Consider the following 20666-nt stretch of genomic DNA (forward strand, 5'->3'; position numbering starts at 1 on the left):
TCTCCATCCTAATCCCGAACAATTAACTGAACCATCACACCACCAGTAGGAGCACACCTTCATCTGGCACAGGCATGTTAGGGTCCAGCACTATAGTACTCACCTAACTCATCCATCACTGACAAGATAATAAACTTTCGTATTTTATTTCATTGTAAGCACACTATTCATTGAACTTCACAATGATGTATGGCATCGATCAAGGTTTACGACAAATATATTGTATTGGCTATTGGAGTGGCTATTGTATATAAGAGCGTGGAGCCAGTGTGAGCAGGTTGGTAGCCCACAGAGAAGTGTGACGGTGAAGCGCTAAACATCATATATTGCCATCTAGTGGCAACTTGGAGAAACTGCTGTTGGTAAAACGAGGAGGGCAGACGAGTAGCGGTTCTAAACTGCGAGGAATGTTATTATATTAATATTGACGATACGATTATATTACATTTTCCATAATTTCTTTACTTATGTGTAAACACATCTCCACACCCGTCTACAAGTACAGAAGTAAAGAATAAAACCAAATGGCTGAAATGGTTCATTAATTTCGGCTTATCTGAGAACAAATTAATTTGAGGATTTCCTGCACTTTCCCCAGATATATATTTTTGCTTTGTCTCCTCTTCCTCCCTCCACATCTGCTACTCTCACTTCTTTCATGGCTATGGAGTGTCGTCAACTAGCGTTGCCTACTGTTGACTCATGCACTTCACGATCACTTCTCTTTAACACCCCTTTAGCCAGGTGGTTCTAGGTGGGCGGTAGGGTAGTATTGTGAGTTTAACCAATTCATCTAGGTTACGTTGGTGGCAGACCCTGTCAATAAACTTGTCTGTCGGAGAACATTTTATTATCACAAAATAGGACGTCATACGAAAACAAAAGTACACAGTGATAAAAATAAAAATTGTGATTGATTCAGAAATATACTCCCAAAACATCGTAACAATATACACAGTTTAAGTCTGAACAATGAAAGCCACATTTTAACTAAGTGTAGAAGAACATTAAAAATCTTAAAACATGGAGACTGGCTTTTAAAAAATCTTTCCAAACCTTTCTGTTGTGCTTATGTAGGCGTTCCTGGTGAAATAATATGTAGCATACACGCATCGTCCTACCGTATGAATGAAACCATATAGACAGGCTGCTCGTAAAATACTGTTTTACTGGATGGATATGAAGCATGAACAAGGTGCATCAGACTCACGTCTAGTTAGCCTACCACATACAAACTGAGTAAAACTGATCAGAGATCAGTCAAGGTAACGTCATGGAAACACATTGCTTGAGAAAGCGCTGCGTCAGTGGATGTTGCGGTTTGTAGCAGTGACCATGAATATCTGTGTGTCTCAGTAAAAGGCACACTCCAGTCCAGACAGAAGTGGTCGGTGTGTCTGATGCGTGGGCCCGGCATCCACACCACATCCCCCTCCCTATAACCCACCCCCCAACCCTCTCTCCCCACACACACACAGACACACACACACAGACACAGAACACACACACACACAGAACGTACTGCATTGCATATCAAGGTTGAAAGGGTCAAATCTGAAAACAAAGTTCAGTTAACTTCCTTGTATGAGCAAATTGACAACAAAACAAATCACTTTGATGTTGATTGCAGTGTTAAACACACAAGATTTCTTGTCCGTTTGTTTTAAAAGGCACCTTCTATAATACGCCGGTCTGGTCTACCTCTTTGACAAAAAACTTCCTATAGGTACAGAAGAGCAAAATCCAAGCTGCTCTTACTGTTAACATTTCCATTATCATTCAAGTCTTTGTAAACAAACTGCTATAACACCATAATATGTCACCGACGATATTGACCCTGGCACACTCAAAGCCTGCTGAAGTGAATGGCTGTGCCTTTAAAAAGGGAGTAATTTAATGCTGCCTGGTGCAGCCAGCTCAGGTTTAGTGCTGCAGTAGCCTTTACTGCAAAATAACATGGGTACAATTCTACTGCAAAAAAACTCCTTTAGTCCAGACACTGTGACCATATCCAGGAAAACGGGCCATGCAGATAGATAGAGGCCTGGTTCAAGCACATGGTCAGAGGGAGGCTGCCCTGATGGATAGTTTAATGAGGGGGGGGAGAGAAATAGTGAAAATGAAGGAATCATGGAGGGGGGGGATAAGAGAACCAAACACAGAGGGAGAAAGTGAGAGAGAAAGTGAGAGTTGTATCTGGGTCTAGTGCCTGAACAGATCTGAAACAGGAGACAGACATTGCGTTGGTGGGGACCACCTGTCCTCCACCTCCTCATCACATCGCCCTCTGGTGGTGAAGACCTCTACACCCCACTGAGTCCATGTAGAACATGCTGTGGCACCAGTGAGTGGTACAGCCTCTTCCCCCCCTCCTCCCACCCCACTAGTCTGTATGCAGACAGGGCTGAGCTGGGTCCAGGAGGAGGGCTGTACGTCTGAGATCCTCTTCCTGTTTTGTTCTTGCAGTCCATTGGCTACTCCACACACACACAGAATACAGACAGTCTCTGCGCTGGAGCACCAGTGCATATGTGTGTGTGTGTGTGTGTGAGTCCTCAAAGTCCCAGGGGGTCCCCGGTCCCCCCTCTGTTGTCCCTGTCGTCCGCTCCGTACTGTTGGGAGGTCAGTATCTGGTTACCTTGCCATGACCCGCACAGTCCAAGGGTCCAGGGTGGGGCGTGGAGGGTGTGTGGCTATAGCTGGACGTTGGCCAGGTCCTTGGAGAGACTCTGCAGGTAGGCGTCATGGATGGTGCTGAGGAAGGCCGCGTCCGTCTAGGAGGAGGGACGACGACACAGTTACACTCACACTCATAACGGGCGTGGATGGCCCTCCGTCTAGCACTAACTCGCTGCATATAGTGTATGGTGGTTCTGACTGCATTGTGTGTGTGTGTGTGTGTGAGAGAGAGAGAGACCTTGAGGAGGTGGATGAGTGTTTCCTGGAGCTGGCTCTTGTTGCAGGGGGGCGGCTGGTTGTCTGCCCCCCCAGAGGAAGAGGGAGGGGAGGTGGGAGGGGCGCCGCTCCTCGGCCGCTCCGCTGCCTTGGCGACGGAATGCTGGAAGGCGCTGGGCGACATCAACACGGAGAGCTCCGCCCCTGAGACGACAGGCCCCACCCCTGGTACTGCTATCCCCGCCTTCATAGGGACAGTCTACGGGGGGAGGGAGGGATGGGGACAGAGACGGAGGGGACAGAGGTGGGTTGGGGAGGGATTTTATTATCTGTAGGCACAATCAATTTGATTGGACTTTAATAATAAAACAATTATACAACTTTAAAATATATATTAATTTTTTATCTTTATGGCCAGTCCCCTGGGTACCATACTCACTGTGAGGGGTTTGACCAGGCTGGCCTGGGGGAATGCCTCCCCCTCCTTCACCTGCTGCGGACACACAACACAACGTCACCCTCCACACATACACAACAATACCTACTTTAAAAGAGCAACATGCTGCTGTATAAAACAGAGGGAACGTGGTCGTGGCTGCTAGGAGCAGATCCATTACCTGGATTGGGCCTGGGCTTGCCATGCTACTGAGGGCAGAGTGAGCAGGCTTGCTGATTGGCTCCCTGAAGCTCTGGGGCGTGGCCAGCGGGCTGGGCAGGAAGTTGGGGGCCAGGGTGGGTTTGTGGAGGTCTGAGGACCCAGGGGGTTTGAGTGTGCTCAGCAGCTCGTGCCCCAGGTAGGAGGAGGAGGGTATGGCAGAGGGTGGGGGAGCCGGCCGGGCTTCAGCCCCAGATGAGGCCACCAGGAGCGGGGACACGGACGCGCGAGGCTGCTGCTCCCCTGGAAGACCGCCTCGGAAGCGGGGACCTGGGTGGAGGGGGGCGTAGGGGAGCAGGCCTGGGGCCAGGGGCCGGGGGTGTACCCCTGGGTCGGAGGTGAGGTGGGGGCGTAGGAGGGGCTGGAAGGGTGCGGGTGGGGGGTAGCCGTGAGGCTGGAGGTAGCTGGCAGGGAGGGCAGTGTCGGAGGTGGGCAGCGCAGGCAGAATGCTCTCCTTGGGCTGAGATGTTCTGAAGAGCTCCTCCACTGTGATCTGCTTCAGACCTGACTGGGAGCTCTGGATAGAGAGAGAGAGAAAGTAAGAAAGAGAGGAAGAAAGAAAGGCAGAGGCAGGGGCAGAACTCAGTGTGAAACATGAAGAAAAAAAAATCCTCGACTGAGAAGTGAAGAGCATGTCTAAATGGAGTTGATGTGAATTTCCATTTCCCATGACTCTATGTTTAGTGCTGTATGCAGGGCCTTGAAGGTGTCTTGGTATGTCCTACAGGGCTTGAAATGAACTTTTTTACCTGGTAGCACTGGTGTTCCCAACTTTAAAAGGTTAGGCGCACCAGCAAAAATTCAGGAGCACCCACCGAAAATGTTCATATTGTCTTTTCAGCTATTCCTATTTTGCGTGCTAGTTAGCTCCCTGTCACGTGACAACGGAGCGCAGTGACAAGGAGTGATTGACGGCTAATATTAACCAATCTAAAATCTGCATTAAAGTTAAGAACTTAAAGATGTTTAACTGGTTAAGTAACATTGGATAGAATGGTGGACCGGTCACTGTATCAGCTCACAGCAGGTACATACGGTGCAGTAGGCTAATTTACAAGCGTTTTGTATAGAAATTAAAACAGGTCGCACCATAACGATTATTTGCACTCACACAAATGCTCCCAAATAAAATTTGAGGTGATAGATACAATTTTGGGAGCATATGCGACCAAAATGGTTGCAATTTCCAGCCCTGTGGTCCTACCTTCTCTGGCTGAGGGGGGGCGTGAGCATGCTCAGTAGGATCCGGAGCAGCTCTGGGGAGGGCGCTGGTCAACTCAGTAGTAAGGGACATGTCCCCGTCACCTGTCTGGGTCTGGACCACAGACACACACACACACACGTTAATACAGACTAACAACCATCTCTTCAAAGTCAAGCAGCAGCTGTCCTCCATGGTCGGAGAACTGCAGAACAGGGATGTGAAAGTGAGAGAGGGAGGAGGGGATGGATGGAGGGATGCCTGTCCTCTGGGTGCACACAAATGCAGTAATCCTGGATTAAATAACAGTAATCTCAGATGGTGGTGTATGTGTGTGAGAGAGCTTGTTCAAAAAATAGGCTTTCACCATGTGGTCCCTCATATGTGCGTGTTTAATGACAGTATTGTACAGTCTGGGCTTGATTAGTAAGTACTTGATTGGGGAGCCTGGTGTTATGTAGAGGGCCTGGTCTGGTTTGCATCACGACATCCACGTAAACTCTTTTAGTTTCAAGTGAAATGAAACTATTTCAGGGATGCAGTTTGTCTATCATGCGGTACGCATGCGTGAGTACCCTGTGTGTGTGTCTGTGACACACACACAGGTGTGTCACAGACACACACATGGGGTAAACACACAGACACACACATGACACACACACAGGGGATACACACATACACACCTGTGACACACACACAGGTGTGTACCCTGTGTGTGTGTCACAGACACACACACAGGGTACACACCTGTGTATGTATACACAGGTGTGTATGTGTGTATCCCCTGTGTGTGTGTGTATGTGTTTACCCTGTGCGTGTGTGTATCCTGTGTGTGTGTTTACCCCATGTGTGTGTGTATCCTGTGTGTGCGGAGGAGTACCCACCCTGTGGTACTCCTCCTTGGCCTTGCTGAGGAGCTCCATGATGTCAATCGGACGGGGCCCTGAGCAGCCATTGGTCCTCCCAGGCCCCGCCCTCTCTGGTGACGTCCTCTGGGCTTGAACTGCTTCCTGTTTCACAATCCTGAAGAAAACACACATTTACTAGCCACTAGAAAAATGGCACTTCCCCAGGGTAAGTGCATATAAAACGTGTGTGTGTGTGTCAGTATTTTGTTATGACACTCACGTCACCATAAGTTGAGCGATGCGCTGGCAGTCCTTCTTATCGTAGAACCAGATGCTGTAAATGCCTACTGCAGAAAAGACACACATGCACACACACACTTTTACATACACAGGTTGCATAATACTTTAATCAGTAAAATCATTGCTATCAGACAGGATCATTTGGTTATCAATCTTGGGGCTTTGATGGTATGGCGATTCAAAAATCTGAGCAGTAGCTGAAAGCAAATCAGTGTGGTGAACACAATGTTAGTGCCAGGGAGTGTGTATGTGTATGAGCTGTGTGTTGAATCTGATGAAACTACCCAGGTTTCCTGAGGGCTTGGTAACTTAGCAACAATATTGTTTGGCACCTCGGCTGAATCTACCTGGGGAGCCATGTAAACAAGTGTGTGTGTGTGTGTTAGTGTGCGTCTTCAAAGGCTGCATTCTCTACATTCTGTAGCTGACAACGTCCTCCGTTTGGAACGGTGAGAGACCAGACAGACTACAGAACACAATAACTGGAAGTCAACCCATCTTCATCATTGCCATCATCCCCTACAGGAGCCTATGGAGTTGCCGAGAATATCCTCCGTACCCTCCTTCTGCCACTCTACCGTCATGCCAACGACCTCTCTCCCCTCCTGTGGATTTCCAGCCCCCGGACAAAAGCAGGAGAAAAAGGAGGAGGAGTCACAATTTCCCGGAGCTTACTCCTGGAACGCCTGGAGATCAACGACTGAACGCGCAACACAGACCTCCTCCGGCGGCAGGCGGGCAGGACAGCGCCCAGGTACACTGCCTCGTTAGCATTCAGACACTAGGCTAGCTGCCGCGCCACACCCTGTGAGCTCCAACACAGCCAGGCAGGCGAGAGGGAGGAGAGGCCAGGCTATTACCATCTAACAACACGTCCCCCAGGAGGGTGTCAAGATGACCACACGTTGACAGCTGGAGGGGGAGGAGAGAAGCCTAAAGAGGGAGGAGGAGGAAAGAAGCTGAGAGGGAATAGGACAAGGAGAAAAGCAGAGGGAGGGAGGAGGGAAGATAAGCCGAAAGAGGGAGGGAAGAGAGGAGGAGAGACGCAGAGAGGGAGAAAGAGAGACGCGAAGAAAGGGAGGAGGAGGGACGCAGAGAGAAGGAGGAGGGAGGAGAGAAGAGAAGCGGAAAGAGGGAGGGAAGACAGGAGGAGAGAAGCAGAGAGGACGGCAGGAGGAAGAGGCATGGGCTGTTAGAGTAAGCAGGATCAGGCTCGGGATCAGGACCGTTCTACCAGACAGATCACACTGCCATCGTTCCAGTCCACCTTCAGCTGTTCCAACTCAGCCAGTCCATGATTGAGTCTGGCTTGGTTCAGGCGCTAGGTTGGCCTAGGGTTTGACTCCTGACCCCCAGCGTGAAGTCATGGGAGGAGCTGACCCTTCAGAGGAGGAGTTCCTGATCGGCACCCACCCGCGACCCCAGCATGACCTCCGACACAGGGGAAAGGTGGTGTTCCAGAAGACTCTTAGAAGATGTCTGCTCAGCCCAATCAAAGGCAAGTCTGGCCCCCAAACCCTCCCCCCACCCCCCTTGGCAGACTAGGACCCTGTTCTGTTTATGTGTGCAAATGCTATGTAGACAGCATTCTGAGAATGTCACAGCATGTGCTGAGGTGAGTGGTGAGTGAAGACAGACACAGCCTGTTGCCTAGCGTGTGTGTCTGGGTGCAAATCGGGGTGTGCACGTATTAGCCCACATATTTATGACTCTATTTACCCCCCAGACAGGGTCAACCCTCCATCACTAGAGCCTGGCTAAACACCCCCACCACCGCAGTGACAAAAGAGATGAGAGAGCCCCTGTTTTCAGTAATCTGCGTCACAGCTGGCTCCGGTAGTTGCCATGTTCTCTTTGAACTACAAAGCCCCATCGCACAGTCTTCACAGCCTGCATGTTCCGGGGCTCCGGGACGAGAGACGTGTTTATAACTTGGCCGACCGTCGTCCTTATTCACCTAAATACTATAAAATAATAGCAGATAAAGGTACTTTGCGAAGCTAATCAGCAGCTGTTATCTTAGAATAGCACAATGTGGTAGGTGTACATAACATGTCAGTTGACTTACTGCTGAAGGGAGTAATCCAAAATAAATATACCTTCTAGCACTGCCGCAACACTGCTTCAGTTGAATCCTACCATCCTAGTGCAGTGCCACAGTAATGTGAGTTCTGTACAATGTGATGATGGTTTTGTACAAAGAAGACACTAGGACTCACAGTTGGCATTCCTGTAGAGCAGAAAGGGGTCCTGGAGCTGGAACTCCAGGTCTTTGTTGATGGGTTCTACCAAGTTGTCCGTGCTCAGACGGTTCATAATGGTGAAGCCATGGTGAGGGGAGGCAGACCTGGGATGCAGGGAAATCAAACACACACCTTACTGACAGATATATAGACTACCTTGTCTTAGATCGTTTAGATAGGTAAACAAAACAGTAAAGGAGACTTTCCTAAGGGATATAATTGGTTTATTAAATAATCTGGTGCACAGGGTAAACAAAATAAAATTACAAATAATTACCTGGCATAAACAAATAAGGTGCCTTCAATGTCGGTTTTCTCCTGCAGACAGACAAAGACAAGCATCACACTTGTTCATAAACTACGTTGCTAAACATACCCTAGTTAGAAAGCCAATTACTCATGCTGAACATACAAGGCTAACCCAGCTAACACTAGCTAGCAGCCTAGCTAGCACCCAAAACAATAGCTAGTTTGTAGCCACAGCCGTAGGATCTTAGGCGATCTTACCCATTCGTTTGTTTTGGAGTTAAATGTGTAGAGTGCTACCTGCCCCGTAACATCGAGGAGTTTATTAATGTACGGATCCTGTTGTTGAAGAGCTGCTAGGCTCATGAGATGTCCAGCTTTGCTAGCGGTCTCCATCTTGTTAGCTATGACTTCTACTGATACACGGAAGAAATGATGTGAACACGAACTACACTTCCCGTGGGGCAGAACATTAGTTCCGCCCAATTTTCTTTTTATATGGCAACAGAGTAAGGAACATGAAACTCAATTCGCATTTAGATTTTCTGAATGTAAAGTTGTGTTTGAACAGGTGTAGTTCTTGCTTAGTTGGTATGATAGTGTGGGAAGGATGAGGTTATTGGCAAAATACAATATTTTCATGGGAGCCACCTGCACAGGAACTTCATGTAGGCTACAAGTATTGTGATTACATTGTGACAAAGAAAATCTTCGCGTTGTCACTCATTCTTTCCGCACTTCAATTTACGGGACTATTTTGGTTTAATAATGACCGCTGGGTGGCACTGTGGTAATATTTTTTCGAGTGTAGTACGTTTGCGAGTGCAAAAATACGGCATCATCGCAGCTACAGGTGGTCATTGACTCAAAGGAGGCCTATATTGCCCCTGGAATATCCTGAAACCCAAAGCAAAGCAGAATCCCTTGAGCTCATATGCTGAACATGAACATTGACATTTTAAATTTAACTTGCACATGAAAACTTTTATATATTTAACTTGCACATGAAAACTTTTATATATTTAGTCTAATCATGCACTTTATGTGGATATCCACAGGTATTACTTTCTGTTTATTAGCCTAATGCTGGATGACAAAAAAACTGTGACAGAGGGAAAAAAAACTGATATAGTTTTGAGATAGTGCTGAAGTTAGCCTAGGCTATACAACAATCCTATGACCAGTTAGGAACTACATACAGGGTTTATAATCGGTGGATTATCGAGGTGAAACTGTTATCCGTTGCAGACAGGTAATCCAATAACTGGTAACCTTCCATTAGTCTACAACGCGAATTCGTTTACACTCGATCGCATTTGCGAAATGTGGGCAGATAAAGGCGTCATGTGGCCCCAGAGAGTAGGGAGGTGATGGCGTTCATCATAAGGCGTCCCAGGCTGCGGGGTAAGTCATTACACGGTAGATTAAAGAAGGTTACAAAAGTCCATGACACATTTAGTTACATTTAGTAGGCTATCCATGACGCGCAGACATAGGCATAGGCCAAGCCCATGTCCAATGTTGGTTCTAAATTAATATAGGCCACATCTTCTGAGAGGTTATCCTCCGTGTGCTTGCTTGCGTGTGTGTTAGTTTATAATAGTAGAAGGCTAAAAATGCAACCCACTGTGCCCATCTAGTTTTGCGCACCATAGCCTAAGGAGAGCTGAGTCAATGATCTTTCCCAACTCTCTTCAAACTATTTTGTTTATCAACATGAGAAAATCTGAGGAGACAATTCACATAGGCGGTTGTGATACCACCGTATTCCACAGATCTCTAAAAGGATTACATATCTGTATTACGTGCGCTTAGCCTTAAAGCTACTTCCCGTAGGCTACCTGGGGAAAAAAAACAAATAATTCCGTTTGCTTTGCTTTGTTGGGGAGTGTGCGTATTACGTTTAATTTGCACTGTAGGCTACATTCACTGTTCTACAGGGTTTGGAGACACTAAGAGAAAGAGAATGGTCCCTTACAGTCAATCCAATTCATTGTGTGGTACAGCACCCGGATGTTGCAACATGTTCGTTGGTACTAGGGATTTCGCACGGAAAGCAGTTTAATTTGAATTTAAAAGTCCGGCTTCTGTCTGAATTAACAATTTTCGATATTTTCGATCATGCGCTGGATTTGAAACGGATTTTCAATGTGGATACGAGGATGCAAGTGCCAGAACAACAGCCCCAAGGTAAATCTCGTCTTTGATGCTCTCGCATATTGCGCTGCGCTGTCAGATGCGACCAGCTTTGCCCAGCAGTGTTTATTTAGTTTTAGGAGACTCTGCTCCTGTCCGGTTCGCGTTGAGATCACTTGTTGTCATTCCGTGATGATATGGGTGGATTTTCCTACTGATGAAATGGTGTGTATCGGATGCTGGTACAGTCGCGATGTTTTTTTTTACAGAGAAACTTTCTCAACATTTTAATAATATATTGACACAACACATGTAGGCTATTTGTTGGTGGTAAACACAACTATATTCTGCAAACTTAAGTTAAGGGACTACTCTGTGCGTAAAAGCTGTGAACGGAAAATGCCATTCACGGGAACCAGTGCGCACGGTAGTGCGTCGACAGTTGTATGTCAATATGCAGCGGGCGAGACAGATGTGCGGGAGGATCAATTACGGATATGGAATAATATGTCATTGCCATCGATTACGTAATGCAGTAGGGTCTCAGATGATTTCCCACATTTTACACGTTCAAATAAATGTATACTTAAAACAAAATGGTATATTTATATTAATTCCTGTTGCCGGTGAGTCAATCGTGTCTCTCCTCTGTCATTTGTTGTCAGTACTCCACCTTAAACAACCATCATCTATCTGTCCATTGTTATGACTGCTATTTGCTATTCTCTTAATTTCTATATGATGTAGGTTAATGGCCTAGAATGTTACATTTGTTGCGGTTTAGGATAATTGGTTGGAATGTATTCATTTCAAGTTAATAGAAACTCATATACCACCAATTTATGTTTAGATCTTGTATTTTTTTTCATTGTAGATTTGCTACTGAGGAGAATTTTGCATGATCTAGCTTTGACCCTGAAGGCATTGTTACTTTCACACACTACATTGACAGATACTTTGTCTTCTCTCTCTCTGTCCCTCTCTTCTGCATCTCTGTCCATCTCCCCTCCCTCCCTCCCTCCCTCCCTCCCTCCAGGGCCGCAGTATGCCAGCAGCACCAGAGCCCCTCCTTCTGGTGACTCGCCGGCGCTTTGGTCCGAAAGCCCCACCCACTCACCACCAGAGCACCTCCCACCCCAGCCAGGTGGCTTATCCTGGCAGGCCGCAATCCATGCTGCCCGTCAAGCCAACCAGGGTGACGCCCCCTCAAATATGAGCTCTCGGCCCTCCGTGCCAGGCGGGGGCTCTACTGTGGGCTCGCTGTCCCAGAGGAAGAGGCAACAATACGCCAAGAGCAAGAAGCAGGGCGGCTCCACCAACAGCCGGCCCCCCAGGGCCCTGTTCTGCCTCTCCCTCAACAACCCCATCCGCAGGGCCTGCATCAGCCTGGTGGAGTGGAAGTATCCTTCCCCTGGAAGGGGCCTCTGCCCTGCTTCTGAAGGCTGTCACCACTTCTGTCCCCAGACATGGCTTGACATAATGCTGTTTATGATGCAGCCTGATATGTCTAATGTTGGGTTTATACCTGTACCTGGAACTGCTGTCCACCCTTGCATTTGTGACTGGGCACCGGGTAGCTACTAGCAGAAATAGACAGTATGTGGAGCTCCTGCTGTAACCAGCTTCTCCAGTAGTTGACACTTCACATAGTTTGAGTGCTGAGTGGAGCTCTACCGGGCTCCTACTTATGTCTAGTAGAAACAGTAAACATCATGGCTGCCTTTAGACAGGTTCATGATAAACAGGAAGCTCTTTCAAACTCTCAACAGCTGTTTACTCTGTTACTCTGTTTAAACATGTTTTTCCTAGACTCACCTTCCAGTTCTTCCTTAACTGTCTTTCTCCCAGACCGTTTGATATTTTTATATTGCTATCTATCTTTGCCAACTGTGTGGCCTTAGCCATCTATATCCCCTTCCCTGCGGACGACTCCAACTCCACTAACCACGACCTGGTGAGTACCTACCATACTTACTTCAGCTAACCTTACATTCAACTGACCATATTCTACAGGCGGTGACTGTGTACAAACACTGCGGTGGTGAACTCGTTAGTCACCCCGTATTTACCTACACTTGATTGGGATTGGCTCGTCGTGCACCTGTGACATCAGGGGGCTTTCCCGTCACTATTAGGGGACGTATCCTGTTGCGTGTTTGTTGACATGAACAGCGTGTGCTCGTCTGCACTGGAGGCCACTCCTCCGTCATGCTCGTCAGGTGTGCGTTCTCTGTCAGCTGGCGTATGGAGCTGCAGGTGTGAGACTCTGGTCACCGTTGACACACTCCGAGCTGTTGCAGGGCTGAGGGCTCTCAGTGATGTAGCAGTGTTGAGGAGTGTGGTGATGTAGCAGTGTTGAGTGTGGAGATGTAGCAGTGTTGAGTGTGGAGATGTAGCAGTGTTGAGTTTGGTGATGTAGCAGTGTTGAGTGTGGAGATGTAGCAGTGTTGAGTTTGGTGATGTAGCAGTGTTGAGTGTGGAGATGTAGCAGTGTTGAGTGTGGAGATGTAGCAGTGTTGAGTTTGGTGATGTAGCAGTGTTGAATGTGGAGATGTAGCAGTATTGAGTGTGGGGATGTAGCAGTGTTGAGTGTGGAGATGTAGCAGTGTTGAGTTTGGTGATGTAGCAGTGTTGAGTGTGGAGATGTAGCAGTATTGAGTGTGGGGATGTAGCAGTGTTGAGTTTGGTGATGTAGCAGTGTTGAGTGTGGAGATGTAGCAGTGTTGAGTTTGGTGATGTAGCAGTGTTGAGTGTGGAGATGTAGCAGTGTTGAGTTTGGTGATGTAGCAGTGTTGAGTGTGGAGATGTAGCAGTGTTGAGTGTGGAGATGTAGCAGTGTTGAGTTTGGTGATGTAGCAGTGTTGAATGTGGAGATGTAGCAGTATTGAGTGTGGGGATGTAGCAGTGTTGAGTGTGGAGATGTAGCAGTGTTGAGTTTGGTGATGTAGCAGTGTTGAGTGTGGAGATGTAGCAGTATTGAGTGTGGGGATGTAGCAGTGTTGAGTGTGGAGATGTAGCAGTGTTGAGTGTGGAGATGTAGCAGTGTTGAGTTTGGTGATGTAGCAGTGTTGAGTGTGGAGATGTAGCAGTATTGAGTGTGGGGATGTAGCAGTGTTGAGTGTAGAGATGTAGCAGTGTTGAGTGTGGAGATGTAGCAGTGTTGAGTGTGGGGATGTAGCAGTGTTGAGTGTGGATATGTAGCAGTGTTGAGTGTGGAGATGTAGCAGTGTTGAGTGTGGAGATGTAGCAGTGTTGAGTGTGGGGATGTAGCAGTGTTGAGTGTGGGGATGTAGCAGTGTTGAGTGTGGAGATGTAGCAGTGTTGAGTGTGGGGATGTAGCAGTGTTGAGTGTGGGGATGTAGCAGTGTTGAGGAGTGTGGTGATGTAGCAGTATTGAGTGTGGTGATGTAGCAGTGTTGAGTGTGGGGATGTAGCAGTGTTGAGTGTGGGGATGTAGCAGTGTTGAGTGTGGGGATGTAGCAGTGTTGAGTGTGGGGATGTAGCAGTGTTGAGGAGTGTGGTGATGTAGCAGTGTTGAGGAGTGTGGTGATGTAGCAGTGTTGAGGAGTGTGGTGATGGGTTTCTGAATTGCCCAGGACCACCATAATGGATAGAATTAAAATCCCTTAAAAGAGTTGTTACTTCTGTAACAGATATTATTTATCCTGCCCAAGTTTCATGTTACGGAGGAGATATAACTGATTCTCAGTACACACACCAGGGAAAGAGAGCAGCAGAGAAAGGCTTTCATTCCGGATGTTTCTATTGTTCTTGATGTGGTATAGTGTGACAGCACTGTGATTGACATCAGTATCAAATAGGCCTTTCTAAAGATATATATTTTTTAAGCGTTTCTGCTGTACTGTGATGTTTGCTGTTACAGTAAGACAGGAAATGTAGAGAAAATGCATAAAATGACCCGGGCTGGATTTGACCCCAGGTACCCAGTACCTGCAATAAGGCCTTAGCCTACATAGTACAGTCTACCCTATGAGCCACCGGGGTGCCCCAAAATGTGCTTTTCTTTACAAAGAGGTAGAAATTTGCCTGGGCGACATGCAGATAGTATTTTTCACCGCAGGTCTGAATTCGTGATTGTGAACTGTGACCTTTGACTCTAGCCTACACACCTCATCTGAGAATTTCTGCACTAACCATTCCTTCCTGCTGGATGTCAGTTGATGGGGTCAGGTGACTGACCCCGTTCTGTGGGACAGGAACACAATTATTATTTTCTCAGAAATCTAATTTCAGGTTACTCAGAACACTTGAGTGAATCAACGTTGATGCCGATCAGTGCATGGAATGTTCCAGATTAGATTTAAACCTAAGAGAGAATGGATAGGTACGTGAAAAGGATAGAGTCAATAGTTCAGTCACTCCCCTGTGGAGTAATCTTTCTTTTGACACACTAAAGACCTGTGCCTACCGAGCCTGTGTGTGTGTGTGTGCGCGTGTGTGTGTGTGAAATTGGACGTGTCTGTTGATTCGTTGGACAGGATTCTGTGGTGTCCTGTTTTTGCTAATCAGCTGTTATATCTTCACCTGTGTTTACATGTGTGTATCTTTGTATAGTACAGTGCATGTATGCTTGTCAGTACCCATGGGTGAGTGTGTATGTGTGTGTGGACAGGTTGAAGGATTAAACTGTGCTGTGGATTAGTTGTCAGTAAATGAGTGGAGTTTGTGGAGGCAGGGGGAGGGCTTATCAGAGGGAGGGGCAGCTGTAGAAGAGGCTTTAATGAAAAATATCACATCACATGACTCTCAGTTTCCTCCTCTTCCTTCCCCCTCCCTCTCTCCCTTTCTTCTTCCTTGACCTGCCAACTCTCCCTCTCTCTTCCAGCACCTCTCCCTGCCTTTCTCATTTCATCGCTCTCTCTCCATCGCTTTTATACCTCTGTCTAATTCACTCTATATCCCTCTCTCGCTCTCCCTCCAGTTCTATGTGACCCCCCCCACTATGTTTAGGGGAGGGAGGGGATGAGAGGAGAGGAGGGAGATAAGGATCCTATCTCACTAGGCACTGCTTTTGGTTGAATTCAGATATTTCTCTTGATTGACACCATACTGCTTGGGCTGACCATAATCCTATTACACTGAGACACACGCACACGCAAACACACATGCCTGTGGGCTTACAGCTACACACGCACGCAAATGAATGTGGGTTTACATACCCCCCCACACACACATGCACACAGATACACTCGCACATACACACATACACTGTATGTTGTGCTGTTTTCGACCGGATGGAGGTATGTTTTGTCATGTGGCTTTGATGCTAACTCTGCGACCAGTCATACGTTCGTCTTTGGTTAGAGTTGTCATCGGTTCACAGCCTCACGTTTGGATCAATAATTGGACTGGTTTGGCAGAGTCAGTCTCAGGGCCCACTGATGTACAGGACAGTATTTGTGTTTTGGGGGCAGACTCCGGCTGTGACAGCATTACCGCAGTCTCACTTGTCTGGCTTGATTATTCAGTTGTTGATTCAGTATGATAGCTGAGAAGTCTTAAATGGTCAGACTGCTAAATATTTACAGAATGGAGTGCGGTCTGGTGGTTCTTGGGCCGGTGTTTGAATATGTTTGATCTGAGGGTTACTGAGCAGGCTAGTAGTAGAGGTCCTCATTGAGAGCCAGGCTGACTGTGTGTTGATGTCTTAGATCAAAGATAGAAACCAATGACAGTGTTTTAATCTCCTGTGTCCCAGGGAATGAGAAAATAAACATCCTGCAGTAGTGTGTGTGTGTGTGTGTGTGTGTGTGAGCGTATGTGCGTGTGTGTGTGTGAGCGTATTCATATGTGTTTTTTATTCATGTTTAATGTCATATATACACGGGACACGGTGTATTTGTATGTGACTTGTGGAGATGTGGAAAAGAGCGAGAGAAAGAAAAAGAGAAAGAAAGAGAGAAAGAAAGAGAGAGAGACAGCAGAGGACAGCATGTGTGTTATTCCCAGAAGAAAATGTCAGGGTGTGTCTTTCCCTCTGCGAGGGATTAAAGGTTTAGCAAGAGAGGAGGGGAAATGAGAGTCAGCAACACACTGCCCACGTGCACGTGTGTGAATGTGTGCGTGAATGTGCTCGTGAATGTGCTCGTGAATGTGTGTGTGTGTTGGGTTTGTGTGTGCGTGTGCGTGTCTGTGACACACAGAGGGAAAAATAGGATGCGGGATTTATGAAGAACAGGCTAATATATGGACCGCAGTGACACATAGTGTATACACTGGATCAGGGACGGAGTCTTGGTCCTCTATCCTGTATACTGTACACATACTGGACCAGTGCTGCTGAAAGCAATGGCGGTCACAGGAGAGGATGTGGGAGGAGGATTGAACACAACAATCTGTCTCCCACCACCACAGGTCTGGAGTGATGTTAGTGTGCGTGGACATGTGAGTGTGTCTGTGTGTGCTTGTGTGTCTGTGTTTGTTATGGAGTAGGACTTGTAGTGCATGTTTGTGTGTTTGTGTGTGGGCGTCATCTAGCAGGAAGGTCAAGCCTTCTCATTATCACTCCTCTCCTAGTAATAAGAGAGAGAGAGAGAAAGAAAGAGAGACAGCGAGAGAGAAAGAGAGAGGTAGAGAGAGCGAGGTAGAGAGAAAGAGAGAGAAGTAGGGAAAGAGGGGAAGAGAGAGAGAGAGAGAGAGAGAGAGAGAGAGGGGGAGGCAAAATGAGTTAGTGAGAGATAGATAGAGAGAGAGAAAGAAGGAGAGAGGCTCTTAGGAAACACTCGGATGGTGCCTGTGGAGCTGAACCAGGAACACTAGTTACTCGTGCCGTCTGAACGTGTGTTTGCCAGCGCCGGCAGTGTGAACAGCTTGTCCCTCCGGTGGTGTGTGGCGAGTCTGGCCAGACGTCAGCAGCAGCCAGGGACTGCTTCACGTGTGTGCCTGGCCTTGTGGAGCCGCAGAACACACCTGTGCCTCGTGTCACTGCTGAAATGTCAACAAACAGTCGCCCGGAGTCCGCCCAGGCCCACTGGTGTGAATGTGTGTGTGTGTGAGTGTGTCTGTGATGAAGAGAGGATGTTTTCCATTGCCTGTTCTATTGTTTTCCATGGTTAAGAGTGGTCGCAACCTTTTATATAATGCAGCCCTCTGAGATGGAAAGATGGAGGGATGGAAAGATGGAGGGATGGAAAGATGGAGGGATATAGGGGTGGAGGGATGGAGGTGGGATCACTGTGTCATTTGTTTTCCAGGGGTCCATCGCCTCCCAGTTGTCACTATGATGTGAGATGCTAAGCAGGTAGCCACACTGGTGTGACAGAGTGTGTTTCTCCTGGTGTGTGTGTGTGTGTGCAAGCGTTTATTCACTTATCTCCAGAGATACTGCTTTGTCATTGATGAGCTCGTCAATCAGGGTGAGGCACACACGCACACACAGAGCACCAATTGTATTGCCTACCACTGTGGTATGAGAGTGAGCTGTGGGGTGGCGCTGCCAGGGTGACGCAAGAAGCTGACCGTAGCTGAGGGGGGAGGGGGGGGGGCAGACGTCGTGCCCTTTTCCGACCACCGGACAGTGACAGCATGTCCTCACATGCTGTCTGTCGTCAAGGAGATGGACATATGGACTGTGTTTGCTTGGTTGACTGTTTGTGGTCCTTTTCTCTCCATCAAGAAGAACGCTGTGTGCTGTGAGCTCTTCTCACCACCAGCTCCAGTGCTATTAGTTGTGTGTGTGTGTGTGTGTGTGCGTGTGTTCATATTCATTTTGTGCCTCCTTCATCTCTTATTACATAAAGCACAGCCTGCTGCCGTGACAACCATGGCTATGGAGACCTGTGAGTGTCTGAGAAGAGGAGTCTTCTAAACTAGAAACACTGCCCCTCTCCCTCCCCCAACACGCACACACACACACACTCACATACACACACACAAGCGCGCGCACACACACCCTCACACCGACGCATACACACACGCGCTCACACATTTATGCTGTGTGTCTGGAGCGCGCTTGCATGTATTGTTCAGTCTTTGTAGAAGTACATAAGGGCTGTGTCTGTCACTCACAACCCTAGCCCACACATTAGGAGACTGGGTGTGATAGATTAATCACTAATGAATAAAATGACTAGCTAATCATTTCTGTCTCTGTGTGAGTGTGCATGTGTGTTTGTGTCTTAATGTAAATCAGATATGATGTAATGCCCAGTGCTGTTGGTTCCCTGTCTGCTCGTCCTGCAGAGAGCCTGCTGGAGTGAGGCCAACCCCAACCGTGACCGTTCAGACTTTTATTCATATTCTCAGTGGGCATAGTGTGGGATTATAATCCAGCACTAAGAATAGACTCCCAATCCCCCTGGGCTTCATTAAAGAGCCAGGAGGTTAGATGCTGCCAACACACAGCTTCCTTCATATCACTGTAGCCTATTTCAGAGCAGCGCTGGATGACAACATCTGACCGTCTGTTACAGCACAGCCAGCAGACTGGACCAGCCCACTGCTGGGGCTGGTCCAGTCTCCTCCCCTCACATCTCCTCTTAGCCCACCTCCCTCACATCACCTCTCAGCCCACCTCCTCCCCTCACATCTCCTCTCAGCCCACCTCCTCCCCTCACATCTCCTCTTAGCCCACCTCCTCCCCTCACATCTCCTCTCAGCCCACCTCCTCCCCTCACATCTCCTCTCAGCCCACCTCCTCCCCTCACATCTCCTCTCAGCCCACCTCCTCCCCTCACATCTCCTCTCAGCCCACCTCCTCCCTCACATCTCCTCTCAGCCCACCTCCTCCCCTCACATCTCCTCTCAGCCCACCTCCTCCCCTCACATCTCGTCACTCAGCCCACCACCTCCCCTCACATCTCCTCTCAGCCCACCTCCCCTCACATCTCCTCTCAGCCCACCTACTCCCCTCACATCTCCTCTCAGCCCACCTCCTCCCCTCACATCTCCTCTCAGCCCACCTCCCCTCACATCTCCTCTCAGCCCACCTACTCCCCTCACATCTCCTCTCAGCCCACCTCCTCACATCTCCTCTCAGCCCACCTCCTCCCCTCACATCTCCTCTCAGCCCACCTCCTCCCTCACATCTCCTCTCAGCCCACCTCCCCTCACATCTGCTCTCAGCCCACCTCCTCCCCTCACATCTCCTCTCAGCCCACCTCCTCCCCTCACATCTCCTCTCAGCCCACCTCCTCCCCTCACATCTCCTCTCAGCCCACCTCCCCTCACATCTCCTCTCAGCCCACCTCCTCCCCTCACATCTCCTCTCAGCCCACCTCCTCCCCTCACATCTCCTCTCAGCCCACCTCCCCTCACATCACCTCTCAGCCCACCTCCTCCCCTCACATCTCCTCTCAGCCCACCTCCTCACATCTCCTCTCAGCCCACCTCCTCCCCTCACATCTCCTCTCAGCCCACCTCCCCTCACATCTCCTCTTAGCCCACCTCCTCCCCTCACATCTCCTCTCAGCCCACCTCCTCCCTCACATCTCCTCTCAGCCCACCTCCTCCCCTCACATCTCCTCTTAGCCCACCTCCTCCCCTCACATCTCCTCTCAGCCCACCTCCCCTCACATCTCCTCTCAGCCCATTCCTCCCCTCAAATCTCCTCTTAGCCCACCTCCTCCCTCACATCTCCTCTTAGCACACCTCCTCCCCTCACATCTCCTCTCAGCCCACCTCCTCCCCTCACATCTCCTCTCAGCCCACCTCCTCCCTCACATCTCCTCTCAGCCCACCTCCTCCCCTCACATCTCCTCTCAGCCCACCTCCTCCCCTCACATCTCCTCTCAGCCCACCTCCTCCCCTCACATCTCCTCTCAGCCCACCTACTTCTTTCTTTCCCCTTTTTCTCTGCCCCCCCCTCCCTCTAGATTCCTCTGTCTTGCCCCAGTTACACCAAAATCATGCATGTTGCAAGGCATGCTGGGACATGGCTGGGCCCTGTCTAGTCCTTTGTCTTGTTCTCTTATTCAAACCATGTCAGTGCCAGTGGTACAGTGATGTGACCAGGCTTGCTGAGGTCAGCAGCAAATCTGGATGTTTGGTGACGGAGAGCAGATCCACTTCGGTCAGGGCTGGCTTATCATGTGGTGACTTTCTGAGATTCGTCTGGCATCTTCCAGACGTGTTTTTTTTTCTGTCTCCTTCTTTTACCCTCTCTTCCTTCCACAGACTTTCTT

At 48.6% G+C, this 20666-nt stretch overlaps 2 protein-coding genes across 3 annotated transcripts in view; one reads left to right on the forward strand and one right to left on the reverse strand.

Annotated features, from left to right (window-relative positions):
- Positions 1-246: 246 nt before the first annotated feature.
- dcp1a (decapping mRNA 1A) lies at positions 247-8842 on the reverse strand. Of its 2 annotated transcripts, none has more exons than XM_062458322.1 (10): positions 8650-8842; positions 8420-8460; positions 8119-8246; positions 5880-5943; positions 5636-5774; positions 4755-4865; positions 3513-4067; positions 3335-3388; positions 2918-3154; positions 247-2774 (listed from the first exon to the last, which is right to left on the reverse strand). In XM_062458322.1, exons 1-10 carry the CDS (start codon positions 8782-8784, stop codon positions 2694-2696), a joined length of 1545 nt encoding a protein of 514 aa, XP_062314306.1. In that variant the 5' UTR covers positions 8785-8842; the 3' UTR covers positions 247-2693. The 2 variants fall into 2 exon arrangements, with proteins under 2 accessions (XP_062314306.1, XP_062314305.1); XM_062458321.1 differs by having other exon boundaries at positions 5880-5946.
- An 810-nt stretch (positions 8843-9652) lies between these two features.
- Positions 9653-20666, forward strand: part of LOC134018405 (voltage-dependent L-type calcium channel subunit alpha-1D-like) — a 49582-nt gene continuing 38568 nt past the window's right edge. The window contains 3 exon segments of the mRNA XM_062458325.1: positions 9653-9792; positions 11561-11924; positions 12373-12482. Coding sequence (XP_062314309.1) covers positions 9759-9792; positions 11561-11924; positions 12373-12482 — 508 coding nt within the window. The 5' untranslated portion in view covers positions 9653-9758.

This window comes from Osmerus eperlanus, chromosome 4 (assembly GCF_963692335.1).
Source record: "Osmerus eperlanus chromosome 4, fOsmEpe2.1, whole genome shotgun sequence".
Classification (NCBI taxonomy): domain Eukaryota; kingdom Metazoa; phylum Chordata; class Actinopteri; order Osmeriformes; family Osmeridae; genus Osmerus; species Osmerus eperlanus.